The following is a 16,602-nucleotide window of genomic DNA, read 5'->3' on the forward strand; positions in this document are numbered from 1 at the left end:
TGAGCTAAAGGGGAACAACCCCATATACTTTGGGAATGCTGTCAGAGGCAAATAAGAATATCTAAATTTTCTTCCTGTTGGTCATTTTGATTCTTTAATATCAAAAATAGACTGTTCCATAGCAAATCATATTACCCTTGACCCTTGTCACTATATTACTAGAAGCAGAAGAACAAACTGTATTTGTTTTTCTTTTACATATTTAAGTTTAATGTAAAAAAAAATAAAATAATAATTAGCTTATTGTTTTATGAAAAAAAAGATTTTGGTACCCAATTGAATTAAAATCTTTAAAAAAAAACAAAGTCCTTCAAGATATTTTGACGTGCCTTAACAAGTATTTTTAATTTACTGTGTATTTATTTCCTATACACTGGTTTCCATAGACATAAGTAGTATAAATTGTAGGTTTTATCAATGCATAAGTTAGGAAGTGTACATTACTGAATGTAGAAAGTAGAAAGAATTACTGAACAATACTCTTCAGTCAATGCACTTTATTTAAGGCAACTCGAAAACACACACACACATACACACACACATACACACACACACACACACACACACACACACACACACACACACACACACACACACACACACACACACACACACAATAAAATCAAACTTGAAAAACATTGGTTTTACAAGTTACAAGTAACACCTTGAGTACATGTTTTACCATATATTTTATTTTTAATTACAATTAAAAATGACACTTTGTGTTTGTATAGAATTTTCACAACATAACTTACATATATGTTTAAATTATATAGAAGCAAATTAAACAGTTATTTAAATCTGCAGCTTACTTGTTCAGTTGGATTTACAGGTTAATCTCAAGCTTTCCATCCTTTACTTTTACATAAAATTTCCACGGAGCAGGAGCTTGATGCAGATAGTCAGAAAAGGTTTTGTTAAAATGATTCACTGCAGATCTGAAAACCGTGAGAATGTAATCAATGGTGCCCTTTAGAAACTCTATGTCCAAATCTGTTCTCATTAATCTAGTGAGTTCCTCATGGAAAGCATTAAGGTAGACAGCAATAGCATCAAGGAAATCAGACTTAAGGGTGTTGCCAACAAAGTTTTGAGCTTCGTCAACAAAGAATTTAAGAGTGTCACCAAGGTTCACCAGGAAAATATCTAGACTATCTGGGTTTTTCAAAAGATCCATAATATAGTTAGTAATAGTCCTTATCCTTTCCCTTATCTCATCGATTATCTTGGCACTAGTCATAACATCACCATTGGGCATTTTGACCTCTATCTTACTGAAAAGGCCAGTTACTACACTGAATGTGTATTCTGCATTACCAGCCACAAAGTTAAATGTCTTCTCCAACCAAGAAGTTATGCTAGCTGTCATCTTATTGAGCACATCAATGAGAGGGGTCATCTCCTCAGAGCCAGGCAATTTAACCTTGGTCTCCTTCAGGACATTGATGGTAGCATCCAGTAATAACAGAACAGTCTTCTGATACTGAACAACAGTGTTCCTAAAGAGGATGGAAACATGGCTCAGATCTGGGGCATGGTTGTTTGCAATATTGTGGGCCTCCTCAGTGTAGTAGATAATAAAGTTCTTCAGCTGAGCAGCATGTCTTGACAGGTGGTATTTCTCAACAAAGCTGGACATACTAGCGGTAATGGCAGGAAGCCTTTCCTGAAATCCGTTGAGCATGATGTCATGGGCCTCCATGTTTATTACCATCTTCAGATTTATTTTATCAGCTTCTTTGACGGAGGCTCGAATGGTGACGATATCAACATCCTTCCCAGGATCAGACTGTTTTACATGACAGAGATAAAGTCAGATATACAAGTCTTTATTATTACTATAATTGTGCAAATGTAAAAATTAGTATGAGATCCTTACGGCATAACGACCATAAAGCCTGGCATTCATCAGAGATGGGATCCTGCCATGGAGGTGAAGACCCAGAAAGCCAGAAGAAGGTATTGAAATTGTGCAACTGATTCCATCTTTGCGGACAGCATAACGCAAGTTCATGTCAGTGAAGGAGGGGCTAGTTACGTCCACATTAAGGGTGAGGCGGGAGTCACTGTAGAGTAAGGAAGAAACGTGTCACTGTTTTCTAGTAAAGAAGACAACTTTACCCAACAAACTATTTTACAGGAAGTAATTACAGTAAAGAGACCAAGTCCTTACTTAAAATAAATGCAACAAAGTGTGTTGTGGAGTTACTAGTCAAGTTACAAAAGCAAAATACACAAAATATCACACACTATGCTTATTTAAATCTTACCTTAGTGTATGGGAAAGAATGTGTTGAATGTCCATGGTTAGGTCGCTGTGGGTGAAAACCCCTTTACCAGTCAATCTTACTCCAGCATCCTCCAAGTTTAGGGTAATGGAAGCTGTTAAAGCATGGACTTTAGTTAATACCCAAGCCTATGTTTTTTTATGGAATATGTAAACTGTATTATGTTAATAAAAACACTTACAGTCCATGTCATATTCCAAGAAGATAATGGCAGATGTGGCAGATGACTTAAAGTCAACCTTGAATTCAGGTGCACCGCCATCCAATTCAGCAGCAAGGTTTGAGGTGTAAACTGGGCTGACAAACTTGGCATTTGTTGAAATCTTCTGCTTGTCAGCTGTTACTTCAGCAATTGTTTTCCCAAAGATGGAGAGGTCACCCAGGTTGCTTGTCTGGGATATTTCAGTCTCCATACTTGCAGTCAATGAAGATGTTGGTGCAAAGTCAATGGTTGTCTGAACAATATGCTTCCCATTGTTGTGTAAATTCCTATTATTGTATAAATTTAACAAGTTTGCCTCGTTGTTGCTGATATACTTCAGCACGGTATACACACGGCTCAGGGAGGCTTCAACTTCAAGACTCTCATTTACATCCATGCCAATGACTTTGGTTGTGCCGTGATTAAGTTTGGCATCTGCAATAACTTTGGAAACTGAGCGTAAGCCATCAGTATTCAGATACACATTGATTTCATTATCCAGTAATCCAAAAACTAGAAAATCTTCAAGCACTGTACCATCCATATTTGCCCTTGTGGATGACTCCATGGAGGCGTATTCAAAGGTTCCCTCCAGTTTAAGCCTATGGTCCATCTCAGCCTTTCCAACCGCCTTAATCACCGGGATTTTGAAATCACCTATTATCCTAAAGGTGGACAGAGCATTTGGTTTGGTTTTGGTGTCAGCAATCAGATTTTGGTTTGCTTCCAGGTTGAGTATGGGCAGAGCAATCTTTGCAACTGTAGCCACAGACACAACAGTTTCAAGGGTCTCAGTGTTCACACTGAACGTGCTGTCATGAGTTCCTTCAATGTGCTGATTTTCAAGGGATAGTGAATTGGCCAATTTGATTCCTCTCTTAGTGGTGAGACTTGTGGTGCCATCAAGTTTGACTTTTAAACTCTCAAACACAGAAGCTGTGGTAGCTCCCAGACGGAACACAAGATCATCCTCAGCAAACAGTCCAGCATTGGCATTCAAATTAATGATGGCAGACTTGAAAGACAGATCTGTGATCAGGTTGCCGACAGGGTGGATCTGGATAAGACCCATCATATCAACAAGTGGGGCAGCTTGGCTCTTCGTATAAACAACCTTGGCATTTACATCTACAGTTTGTTCAGTGGTTGTCAAAATGTCCTTCAATCCAGTTTCCTCATACAAGTTCAAATCACTGATAGCTGGAGTATTTAAATTAACAAATGGAATATTAATCTCAGGAATGCTGATGGATGATGTCAAGAAATCAAGGTTTGCTTCCCCTTCTATAGCAGTAAGAATGGCAGCCTCCCTCTCATTGTTATCTACAGTTACGTTCCAGAAAACCTTGTACTGATTAAAACGTGCCAGAGCTATTGTGTTCATATGATGTGTGTCAGGCCTGAAGGTTGCTGAGTAATCATTCTGCAGATCAATTTTAACAGCAAGAGCATCATTCAAACTAACCTTTGTGTTTCCTTTATTCTGCAGGCTAAACACAATCTCCGTGGGACTGAGCGTTACATCAATCACACTGTATAGGGCTCCGTTGACCAGACCATTCAAATCTGTGCTATGGGTTGCTTTCAGCTCAAGCTTCATGTCATGCAGATTAGCATTTACGGCTCCCACCAAAAGGTTGTTTTTGATGGCAGGGCCTTCTGCTTCAGAGCGAATATCAAACTTGAAGTAGCTGAAGATGACCAAGTCAGCACTCAGGGTCTGTCTGGTTTTTAATAAAAATGTATCTGTATCACTGTTGAAGGTGAATTTGACTATACTTGGATTGACTGTGACCCGAAGGTCACTCTTGTGGGAATTCTCTTGAGAGTTGAGGGAGGCAGTACCCTCATTACCCACAGTTACTGTAATGGAGGTACCTTCCTGCTGAACAACAGCCTTTTGAGTTACAGATGCCTCACCAGTGAGGCCAATGATGGGTAGGTTGACCACATGTTTATAGGAAGTGTCCATAGTGGCAGATAAACCACCATTAGTAGCTAAGAAAGCTTCGTTTAAAAGCTCAGCATTGTAAGGTCCAGTGGTGGACTTAAGTATGGTCTTAACTGAGACCTGGGCTGAGAGGTCAGAAAATGTCATTGAGACATCGTGGTTTACAATCAGAAATTCATGAGTGACCTTAAGGGTCTCAGCAGCAATCAAACGCCCCCCGGGAACGGCAATAAGGGCAGTGGAATCCAGGTTAAAGTTAAGGATTTCAAAGCCAATAGATGTACCTTGAGAAGTCAGGAAAGCAGTCAGCTGAGGAGTCCCATCTACATCAAGAGACCTCTGAATTTCAGCAGCATTCCTAATTGTGTAGATGGGAGTGTTGACTTTCATTTCATAACTCATTTTACCAAATCCAGGAATCCTGATCTCACAAGGAATTTCTGGCAGCTTGAATGGTGGAAGTTGAAGAGTCTCAACTAGTTTCTCTGCTTGAACACTGGGAAGGGTGGGAAAAGAGAACTCAGGTACTGCAATCTCCGGAAGTGAAAACTTAGGCAGGGCAGGAATATAGTTCATGATCAGGTCTCCAAATGAAGCGCCTATATCAAACATCTTCATCTGGCAGTTGAGAAGATAATCAATCAATTCAATGAATATCTGTTTAATGTCATTCATTGAGATGGCAGTGGCTTGCACAGTGTGTAAGCCCATGATGGTGAACTGAGGGATATCCAGTTGTTTTGGGAATTCAAACTGGTAGATCTTGTCTACACTGAACTTTATAGAAGGTACAAAAAGATCAGTGAGAGGAAAGGTGAAGGATGGCGTGTTAAATTCAGCATTCCTCAGACCAGTCATAAGGCCTTCGATGATTTGCAATATCTCTTGGACAATTTTTTGCTGAGGTGCTGCCTTCTTAATCATCTCAACCATATTGGTGAACATATCAGTTAAAGTGGTTATAAACTCAGTATAGGGCTTCATTGCCATCTGCAGATAAGAAGTCATTTTAGCATTTAGATCTAGGTTTTCAATTCCCTGCTTTATAATTTCAGCAAATTCCTTTAGATTATTTAACACAACTTGTTCCTTGAAATTTTTCAAAAAATCCGTAATGTTAATTTCTCTCAGTTGCTCCACAGCATCCTGAATAGAGTTTAAGAAAAAGTTGGCAAAGTCCCTTGATGCTTCAAGTTTCTTTTGGATTTCAAGAGATTCTATGAGGTCATTTACAAAAGCAGTGTATTCGGCTATCATTTGATTAGCCTGAGCCACAAAATCATTATAAACGAACAAATGTACTTTCTGCTCAATAATGTGAATATATACATTTAACTCAGCAATCATATCTTCGACCTTAGTTGCTTTCAAGTAGTCGAATGCACCCTTGAAGACTTGCATGAATTTGGTGGGAATGTCTGCATTATTCACCATCTGGGCTAAAGCCCTGATGCTGTCATCAACTTTTAACTGCTTGATGAGATCTGCAACCTTTTCAAAGATTGCTTGAACCTTTCTGTCAAGCTCAAACTTTTCAATCAGGTCTCTCATATTAGCATATAATGTGTTTATCTCATCTAGGATGTTGAGGTCCTGAATTACATCCCTAATATAATCTTTTATATCTATGAACATCTTTGTGGGAATTTGACTTACTAGTTCATCAATGTGAGCTTTAAAGTCAGTAGATGACATGTAACTCTTCAGTTCAGCAACAAATACTTGAATGTCAAAGGCCATAATTCTTTCTATCAAAAGCCTCATTATCTCCTGCAGTTTAGCCTTGATTTCATGCTGGGTTTCAAAATCATTCAAAAAAGCAATGCTGCTGTCCTTAAGTTTTTCCAGGTCAATCTGCTGGATCATCGCAGAGACGGAATCAATCACATACACAACCATGGTCTTGGCAGGCATATGGTGCTGGATTGTCTGAATGAGTGTTTCAGTAAGGGTGCCATCGACAATGATCTCCTTAATCACAACGGAAAATTGTTGGATGGAAACACTGAGATCTGACAGCAATTTCTCAAAAGATGCCTTGAGATTTATCAACCAGGCTTCCACATCCTCCATGGAGATAACATATTCTTGTGAAAAATCACTTAAATACTGCTTCATCTGAATAACCCTGTCTTCTATATGCAATTGAGAAACAAATTCATTTATATATTGTTGAAGAGCCTCAAGTTTTACCATCATCTCCTCATTGTTAATGAAACCTTGCAGTGCCTCTCCAGCATACACAACAAAGCCCTTGATGCTTTCCAACAGGGCAGGCAGATTTTCAATAAGAGGGAACTGAATGATATGACTGTCTGTGCTCTTGTCATACTTGAGGAAGCCTGAGATGGCAAATTCCTGGTTCTCTGTGGAGTCAGTGTTGAGGATGTTTGTGAGGAAGGCACTGGAAGCCTCAATTCCCATTCTTTCAGCAGTGTTGTAAATACTCATGTCCTGGTTAAAAGCATGCTTATTCACCTTTGATTTCATTCTGAAACTGGTCTTCTGCTCTTGGAGTGATAGAACATTATCCAACTTGTTGTCAAAGGTTGTCTCAAGGGAAAAGCCATTATCAAGCTGCTGGGTCAATGATGCTCTGCTTTCATGTGAGCTAGCTAATGCCAGGGGTTGTGCTTTAAGGAGGAACTTGCCATAGAGCTGGGCACTGTGCTTTCCATACATGGTCATGTCTCCATCAGCATTAAAGATGGCATCAAGGTTGAAATCAAAAGGAACAATACTGCAACGGATGGTGTGGTCAAAGCGCATTGGCTGTGAGTTGAAGCGAGCATCATTAGTAATCCTGGCAGCAAGACCTATAACTTCAAGCTCAGTGTTTTGGTTCATGTGTGTTCCAAGGAACTTTCCAGTAGTGCTGCATTTTGCAATTGCAGCCATATCAGCATAATTTACCTGATAGGTGTGCTTGAGCTCTTCCTCACCATAGATAGCTTTCAGGCTACCAGTAAGATCAATTTTGTAAAGTTCTGCCTGTAGCTGGGCCTCATTGATGAAGTTGGCTGTCAGAAGTCTCAGGTTGTTGTTTACATTTGCAGAAGCTGTGTAGGGTTTCAGGTCGATGGTGATATCGTGAGTGTAAGCAGCATATTCACTTGCAGTGGCTTCAGCCTTTGAGTTGAAGTCAAGGCTAGAGAGTGTAATCGTCAGAGTGTTGGCATTATCAACTTTGATGTCACGCATAACAGCCTTGTTGATTACAGACAGAGAAGCCTTTGAAGCATCAAGCCCAGCATTGAAGGTGTTTTCCAGTGTAAGGGGGCTCTGAAGGGTTGTGGTTCCACTTGTTGTCAAACCATCCTTGTTCATTGTCAGAGTAGCCTTGTGAGTAGCCTCATTCTCAAGGAGCTTCATGGTAGCATCACTGTTCACGGTCAGACCATTGGTATTCAGGGAAGCAGTCATTAGAGAGTAAACACGGTTTTCAGTGTAGTCTGCGTTTGTCTCAATTCTCAGAACGACTTCGCCTGCACCAGCAGAGGCCTCAGCCTGATTGTGGATTTTCATGCCAAGAGGCATGGCATTTGTATCACATTTAAGTGACAGCTTGCTATCTTTGAAGGAAAGTTCAGCAACATTGGTCAGAATGTCTTCATAGGCATTGGTGTTGGAAACCACTGACAGTTCACCATTGGCAAGGGTTGCTGCAATGGTGTTCTGGGCCTTGACAATTGTGGAGTCAATCTGAACAGTGGAATCAATCTTGGCCTCTGGCTTGAATGGGGAGATTGTGAATGACTGGGTTGAAATGGTCTTGCCATACATGGGTCCAAGCTTCAACATTCCTTCAAGGTTGCTATCAGTAGAGATTTCTTCAGTGTTGATTCCTGCCATACCAGTGTGCCCTAGCACAATGTTGAGACCGAGGGGGCTTGTGACTTCAATCTTGCTGCTGGTTTTCAAATTAATTTTGTCTGTGATGGTGGCTTCTTCGACAATATTAATACTAGCCTCAATGAATTTATGGGCTAAAGTGCTTTTCAATTCAGCCTTGATGGAATCAGAAGTGGCCAACATTCCAGAGCCTAAATAACAAGACAAGAAATAGGAGGTTGTAAACTAATAATTGCATTGTGTGAGTATTTTCTGCTAATTATTTTTGAGATAGATTCACTGATATACAATAACTCTCAGGAAAATATACATAATGAAGTAGTTTAGTGTTATCAGAGAAAACTTTATCATTGAAACTCAAATACAGTTCTTTATTCAAGTCCAACTTATGTTTACATCTGTATTATTAGAGCATAACAACTTGACATATTACTAACAAATGAATAGCATCCACTACATACCGTCAATCTTTACTGAGAGAATGTCGAGTGGGGAGGTTCCTTTCACATCAAACTTAGCTGAGTAGCTTGGTGTCTCTACAACATCTTTTCCGGCAGCGATTGAGGCCTCCATGTTGTAAAGGTTGCTCTTCATCAGAGCTGAAACTTCAGCTTTTCCAAAAAGAGGAATAGCCAGAGTAAGGCTCTCAGGGACAACAAGCTCTGGGATAGGAATTTCCATAGAGACAAACTCCAGTCCAAACTGGGGCAGAGAGACAGTTGGTGTGGTCAAGGCTGGTGGGAAGTTAAGCTCTTCTGTTGACTTTCCACCAAGAGGAAGAGGGACAGAAATGATGAAGCGCTCATTGTTGAAGTAGTAGACGGCCTTCGCCTCACTGTTAAAAAAATATAAAATCCATAAATGTTTTGGAAAACTTTTCCATGTGTTTCAAACATAGTCATTGAGTTCTTTACACTTACGTATTCAGGTACAGTTTCTCTGGCAGGGAAATCTCAGGCATATCAGGCACTCTGAAGTTCTGGATGTAAGGGAAATCGGCACCATACTGTTCCATGTAGTTGTTTGTCGCCTAAGAAAAAATGATCATAGTTTTATGCATATTTCAAAATGTTTCCAAAATTACATGAATGACTGTTAAATCCATGATTCATACCTCCACAAACTTCACGAAGATGTGACGGACCTTCATGTCAGTCTGCCCGACCTGCATGTCAAGGAGCTGGTTGCCATACATGTCAATGATGTCTGCTTTTGGCAGGCTGGTTGTCTCAGTGTTCACATCAGACTTGACTTCAACCTCAATCTTGGTGCCGTCTGCAAAAACAGCACAATTTCACTAGCTGGAAGACATGATGATTTGTTATAAAGTTAAGACCATAAGTTAGATTTGTTTTAACAAAATAGAAGTCGATATTGTCAAGAAGCCAGGTTTTTTTTTTTTTTACGGAAATTTAATAACAGCAGTATTTTCAGAATGGTAAGCATAAATTTTGAAATATCTATATTCTTTCATCCAAATTGAACCTAATGTTTGTGCAAATAACTTGCCAACAATCTCTTGTCACTTTTATATGACCCCATTTTGTATATATCCCCTTTTTCACCAATGTCTGTCCATGGTTATATTTAAATTATGATCCAAGGGTATATAAACCTTTCCAAGAGCTTTAAATTAAATTGCAATAATATATTATGAAAAACAGGGTGACATTTAAATTACCATATTTCATTGCGATTTCCTGCTCAGATGTGACATCCATGACCTTGATTTCACTCTTGAGCCCCAATTCCATTTCTTCATCACGTTTCAGGTTTGCTGTGACAGTGGCGTCAGCATTGATTGAGGGAACAAGAAGTTGGACTTGAAGCATACCTTCTTTCATGGCCATAAGTCTGAAAAACATACCAGGGAATTAGTGTGCTCTCAGTTATCATTGATACATTACATATACATTTTATATCTAGAGAGTTTGTAGCTCATTTCTTACTTGGCACGGCCAACCAGGGACAACTGAGGGATGTTCTTGTTTATTAAGTCAAGAGAGATGGAATGGGTTCCTTTGCCCTTGGTGTTTCCATCAACAACACCCAGCCTAAGTCCAGCCTCAACATCGTAGTCGGGGATCTGGATGTCAGCTGTGATGACATTCTTCCTTCTGTTATATTTCATCATTGCTGTGGCTTCAGTTGGCTCTGCACCTGTTGTTGACCAGCCAATAGATTAAAATAAAACAATTCCATTCAAAATAACTTGATCAAAATTAAGTTTATAATGAATAAGAATAATTTTCAATGTATTACCTTCAGCTCTCAGAACAAACTTCAGTGAGTCAACCTTCTGCCGGCCCTCTTCTCCCTCCCTGAGGAGCTCGTAGGCAATGGTAGCTGTATACTCAGTGACTTCACCAGTTGGGTGGAGTTCGATGGCAAATCTATGAAAATTATTAAATTAATTGTTGAATATTCACTTGTATTTCATTTTGATAAATGAACAATGAAATGCTTTGTCTGTGGTTTAGAAAGTTTTGCTCACCTGCTGTCTCCAGTAAAGGGGAAGTAGGGGGTTGTCTCTTGAGAGAAAGCATCAGTGTACTGTAGAGCAGTGCAGTATTTCATTCCAGCGAAGAAGGGAGTGCACTCACTGACATCAACCTTGTCCGTCACTGTAGGAGGGATGGTCAACTCTGCTGATCCAGTCACTGCCACCAAGTTGTTACTATAGTTCAATTGTAGAAAAGTATTAGTGTAAGATTGGCTAATTCTAAGTGAAGACATTTATTGTGGAGGTTAGGTAAACAGTATCCCCTGAATTACTTTATCTATGCTGTTATTACACTAATAAAATTATTTGCACTTTGATTACAAACACAACCCTAACCTTTTCCACTCGTTCAAACCTCTTCAGGCTATCTTGCTTATAAATTTCCTTATTAATCATAAAGCAAACCCCAGCTGTAGGTTTCTTTTGTCATTTACAGTGTTTGTGTTCCCCATCATAGTGATTTGGGGGCAAAAATGAGCAGAATAACTTAAAGTTTTACCCAAACTTACGTTATTTTGACGAGCTTCATTGGATGCATTGGAGCAGGGATGGTCAGCTTGACATTGTCACGGTCCAGGGAGATCTTGGCACTGAGACCACTCTCGTGGAACATGCTGGTGTGCATCTCTAACCCAGACTTGACATATTCAGGGATGTATGAACCAACCCTAGTGTCAAACTCAATGCCAGCAGAGGGCATGAAGGTAACTTCATTCTGTGGAAATACAGCAGACATAGGGAAATTGTTTTAATTTGTTTTGCTGAAGTCTTTATCATTAGATGTCTGTTTAACCTAGAGTTTGATTTAATACCCACCATGTCAGGAGCAATCTTGAGTCCACCCTTGATGCCAGGGGTGAAAGTACCAGACAGTGCAATCCTCAGAGGCACGCCAGTGGTAGTAGGCAAGAAGAACTCATTGTCCATGAAGATGTAGTGGGCAAAGATTGTGTTGTCAGACTTGGTCATCAATGCCTTCACAAGCTGTGGTAAAAAAATAACATTATCATTACAAATGTAGCGTGTCTTAAAAAGAATGATACATGTTTTAAGCTATTACATTTTTGAATTGAAGTTAAGGATTATTTCTTACATCTGTTGGAAACATCTTTAACATGTTGTCTATCATCAAGGCAGCGGAGTAGGCCATCTCTGAGATTTCACTGGTCTTCAGGTATCCCAGCTCATTTCCCAAAAGTCTCAGATAAACCATTGCTTCGGGGGACTGGGTTGTCCTCAGTTCCCTCACAAGTTTGTTGATGTTTCGACTCATTTCCCTCATCAGGTTCTGAGACGCCTGTACATATAAATGCCCATATTATATTCATTATTGTATGTTAAAATCTTACTTTCTGATCATATATACGACAATAACTACATTTATAATGCATTATTTTTTTATCCTTATACCTCTCTCTTCATCCTGTCCCTTTTTAAGGCAGGCATCATGTTCTTCAGGATCTCATTGACTCTGAGTGGCATGTTGTCAGAGACGAAGTACATTGTTTTCAAGGCAGTGTCAGGGAAGAATCCATCCTCTCCAAACAGGATATCAACAGTTGGCTCAAATCCTTTGCCCTCCATACCAACCTGTTAAGGGGATAGATTTTTAAATTTTTAGTCTACTATCAATTCCACTATGTCAAGTCAAATTTGTTTAATAGTTTAGTTTAATAGTTCAAATCGTTTACCTCCATCATGTCAATGTCATAGCCAAAAGCCTTGAGAGTCATTTCAAGCATGACCTCCTTTGGCAGGTAGCTGGTACCCTCAAATATCATGTTGCCCTCCACAGAGCCGATCTTATAGTTGCTTGAAAACTTAGTAGGGTCCATAATTGGTCCAATTTCGTTACCCTGTAGGGCATCAAGAATCCTCTGCCTCCGACTGTAGGAAAAAAAAATATATAATCAAAGCAGTAAACTACTAACAATGTAGAATAAAATATACAACACTGTTAAATAATTAAATTTAGATTTTTAGTGATGATTGCATACTCTTGGGTCTCTGCCTCAGTTGAGGACAAAATGTTGGTCACATGGGAGATCACAAAGCTCTTGACTTGTTGGTCCTGCTCATTTGGCATGGAAATAGCCAGCTGGGCCAGTTCAGTTGGCTGGGGGTCTTTCATAAGTACCAGATATGCAGCAATACGCTTTTGCATGGGACTGGCACTGTCCAAGAGCACCTGCATTAGAACCTCTCTGCCCTGTGACCAGTGAAGGTCGACAAAATTAGATTACAAAAGAACTTAATCCAGTAATGTGTCAGACTTTGAAGGAATTTAACTTACCTCTTCGGGGACAGGAGTGAGTCTGTATGCTTGAATCGCAGCCTGCTGCACAGACAAGGAAGCTTCAGGTTGGTTCACACACTGGATCACAGCAGCTCTGAGTGCAGGACTGGCAGGTCCCATAGCTGCAGCCATGTTTCCAATAACCTACAGTAAAAGAACATTAATATTCCTCTCAATCTTTTTTTTCTGTGGACATTTTGCTTTTGTTTAGCTAGGATAGTGGATAGAGTAGAAAATCGGAAGAGAGTGGGGATTGACATGCGTGTAAGGAGCCGCAGGTCAGACCTGGGCTGTCGCATGTAAAAGTATAGCCTTTGTACATGGGGCGCGTTCTAGCTGCTAGGCCTTCAGCGCCCCCTTCTGCTTACTGTTGCTGGCAATTTTGATACACTGAATATAGAAGGTTACCTACCCTCAATGTCATGAAAGTGCTGTCCTTGTCGCCAGAGCAGTCGCCCAACTTTGCAGCCATGAACTCAGCAACTGAATGTATTTCTGGGATCAGTTTTCCTTCAGCTTTATAAAACCTTTTAAAAATCAAACCTTTGAATTAGAATTTATAACCTTTTAGCTTATTTAAGCTTATTCAACAGACAAATTATTTTTAGGAAGATACTTTACTTTTATTCTTCTAATAGGATTAAAGGATGAAAGTGTGGTTGAATTCACTCACCTCTTGACAACATTGCTCAGGGCATACATGATGGGCTTGCTGGGCTTGTATTTGGCCATCTCGAGCATGTCATTGATCAGCAAGGCAGAGGGATTGGAGACGAGTCCCATCGCAAAAACACCAGCATCAACCTCGGGTGAAGAGGTGTCAAGAGTCCTGAAGATCTGCATGATGGCACTGCTGCACTCAGGGGTTCCACACTGGGCGAGGACCTGGAAGGTCAGGACACGGGACACGGCAAGGGCTTCAGGGATGGCGGGACTCAGGGTCTCGGCCTTCATTCCACGGACGATGGTGACCAGCTTTTGGAAGAGGTTGGCCCTCCTGTCACTCTCATTCTCAGGCAGAGTGGCCAGTTCTCCGAGGAGTTTCAGACCTGCATCTTTATCCTGGATAACACTCTTGTCCTCAACAGTCTCCATGGGAAGACCCTTGACAATGTGACCTTTGATACACAGTTTAAGAATCAGATTGAATTGTTCAGACATTTAGTTTTAGTTTTGATAATCGCACGCTTAATTAAAAGAACAAAGTTAAGAAGCTTACTGTGGTCAAAGACTCCATCGTTGTAAGGAGATACTTGAACCAGAGTCAGGTCTTGCTTTCCAACATTGGTGACTCCATATTCTCCCCTGTGTAGAGCCAAGAAAATGTTAAAAAGTACAGTACAATACGCGGACAATTATATTAGAAATCGCAGAAGAGAGTGAAATATCAGGGTTCAATTACTTGTGTGAGAAGGGAATGAGGATGTGTTTCTCAGTGCAGGAGCCAGAGGTCATGTGTTTCTTCTCATTGTCAAACTTGTAGTTGCAGGTCTGTTTGCTTCTGATCAGCTTGGACAGAGGGAAATGCTGAAAGACATAAAAATCATCTAATCTGTTCGAGTTTTGTCTAACCACCTTAACAATTTTGGGAATGGATTGTGGTTTGGTTTTACAGTAGACTACAAGCCCACCAGTCAAAACTGGAGTTGTAATTGGATTTTTGTTGGGCTTGAAGTCACAGAAATTTAAAAAATCGGTACTGCAGTGAAACGCTCAACTTGTCCTAAAATGTTTTAAGAATTTCAAACCAGACCAACCTACGTGTTGTTTGAGTACCTTACCATGCCAGAGATGAGTGCCAGCGGGCTTGTGTGATCTCTCATTGGGACAAATTTGTCACATTCAGACAGATCCCTGGTGAGGCTGATGTCTGTTGCGATGTCCTCTCTCGTGTTGGTTGAGAAATGGGTCTTGCAAATGCCATGGATTGTGGGCTGAAATAAGTGTTAACAGAGATATGAATCAACAATGTATTCTGTTGTATGTTTTTCATTGCATCTGTAGACAACTATCCACACAAGGGAGTAAGAAATGTTATCTTAGAAGTTTAAACTTACATTTTGAAGTGTTGGACACTTACCATATTCCTTTGCTTGACTTCTTCCAGCAGAGGCACAGCCAGAGCAGAGATGATACCCCTCTTCATGTTCAGGATGGTTGTTGTTTCACCAATTTCAGGGTACAGTTTCACATCGTGCACACCCTCAATCACAACCTTCAGAGAGTACCTACAGAACATACGAGACTATTACTGTATGTATTTACTCGAAGCAATTGTGTTTTCATGCATCTGGGTGTCATTTAATTGAAACCCATTGATGGAACATACCTCTCCATTTCAGCAGAAAAGGCCTCTGAGCTGGCAGCTGGACTGAACATAGGGTTGCCCTCTGTGTCCATGTCGACCACCTCACTCAGGCTACAGCCAGTGGTGCGGATGATGAAACTACAAGTCTGAGGTACTTCAATTTCAACCTGTTTTAAAAGATAATTTCAGATTTTTCCTGCTATATGTAGTATAGAAGGAAGACAAAAAGTGCCTTAAATTGTAATTGAGATAATGGAGAAAGAGGAAATGTATCTGATTGAGTACCTTGCAAGTGGCCTTGGGTCCATTCCTGAGATTTGAAGCACCATTGATGGCATTCAAAGACTCAGCATTGTACTCATATTCATACTTGTGGTTGGCTTTGTATCTTTGGTTTACTGTAAGAGAAGATATTGATTTAACATTAGATTCTGGTATCATAACATGTTGTGGAGTAAAGAAATGTTTTTATTTTAATCCAGGAATTTGAGTGAAAATACCAAGTGAATGTGCTAGCATCAGTGGTAAAGTTACCACTGGTCTCCTAAAGTTGTATTATTTCTTACAGCTGCACAACTATAAATTTTTTTTTGCCTCAGGTTAGGTTATTAAAATATTAAGCACTGGGACTTACTCAGGCAGGGTGAATGCTCCTCTTGGGCATCTATAATGATATACGCATGAAACTTTAACACCATTACATTGTAGTCTTTGTATCATACAAAAGTTTCAAGTTATGAAAAGAAATAATTTAAAAATGAATCATTTAGTAAAATGAGTTTTAAATAATAATACTTACGCGTCAGGGTTAGCGTGGTAAGTAGTAGAGAAAGGAAAAGCTTTGAGTCCGCCATCATGGACTCTCTGCTACTCTCTCCTTGGGGCTCCTTTGGCTGAGACCTCAACCTCCTCCTCCTTGTACGCCTTTTATACCAAAGGTGTTCTCAATGCAAAGTAGGCGGGAATTACATACTGTTCTGTCTCAGCTCCAAAGTCCACTCTATACGTATGTGTGGAGGGACAAAGGCAACTAGTTTCATGAAGTTTCCATGAATGTGATGCTCTAGTTTAAAATCTGTGTTTTCGTGTTGAAATGTTTGATTTCATTCAAGTGGCTTTTGTAATAAGAAAACAATAAATTTTCAAATAAACAAGCAGAAGTACTTTATATGATTAAAAAAAAAAATGTTTCCATGATTTAC

General features: G+C 39.9%; 1 protein-coding gene across 1 annotated transcript; it reads right to left on the bottom strand.

Annotated features, from left to right (window-relative positions):
* Positions 1 to 482: 482 nt before the first annotated feature.
* Positions 483 to 16,286, bottom strand: LOC132984883 (apolipoprotein B-100-like). The gene is made up of 28 exons (XM_061051902.1): positions 16,200 to 16,286; positions 16,035 to 16,064; positions 15,686 to 15,798; positions 15,422 to 15,567; positions 15,173 to 15,320; positions 14,874 to 15,026; positions 14,495 to 14,619; positions 14,312 to 14,397; positions 13,766 to 14,210; positions 13,505 to 13,619; positions 13,090 to 13,236; positions 12,794 to 13,005; positions 12,488 to 12,683; positions 12,207 to 12,386; positions 11,890 to 12,093; positions 11,613 to 11,780; positions 11,306 to 11,511; positions 10,788 to 10,970; positions 10,556 to 10,686; positions 10,243 to 10,453; positions 9,975 to 10,147; positions 9,408 to 9,568; positions 9,214 to 9,323; positions 8,755 to 9,128; positions 2,470 to 8,484; positions 2,271 to 2,382; positions 1,880 to 2,066; positions 483 to 1,789 (listed from the first exon to the last, which is right to left on the bottom strand). Exons 1-28 carry the CDS (start codon positions 16,255 to 16,257, stop codon positions 827 to 829), a joined length of 11,352 nt encoding a protein of 3,783 aa, XP_060907885.1. The 5' UTR covers positions 16,258 to 16,286; the 3' UTR covers positions 483 to 826.
* Positions 16,287 to 16,602: the final 316 nt, after the last annotated feature.

The sequence above is a fragment of the Labrus mixtus genome, chromosome 12, assembly GCF_963584025.1.
Source record: "Labrus mixtus chromosome 12, fLabMix1.1, whole genome shotgun sequence".
NCBI lineage: Eukaryota > Metazoa > Chordata > Actinopteri > Labriformes > Labridae > Labrus > Labrus mixtus.

Coding starts and splice junctions, on each gene's coding strand:
- LOC132984883 (XM_061051902.1), bottom strand. CDS start 16,257: ATGATGGCGGACTCAAAGCTTTTCCTTTCTCTACTACTTACCACGCTA. Junction 9,129..9,213: donor GAGAAACTGTACCTGAATAC/GTAAGTGTAAAG, acceptor TTTTTTTAACAG/TGAGGCGAAGGCCGTCTACT. Junction 1,790..1,879: donor GGCTTTATGGTCGTTATGCC/GTAAGGATCTCA, acceptor CATGTAAAACAG/TCTGATCCTGGGAAGGATGT.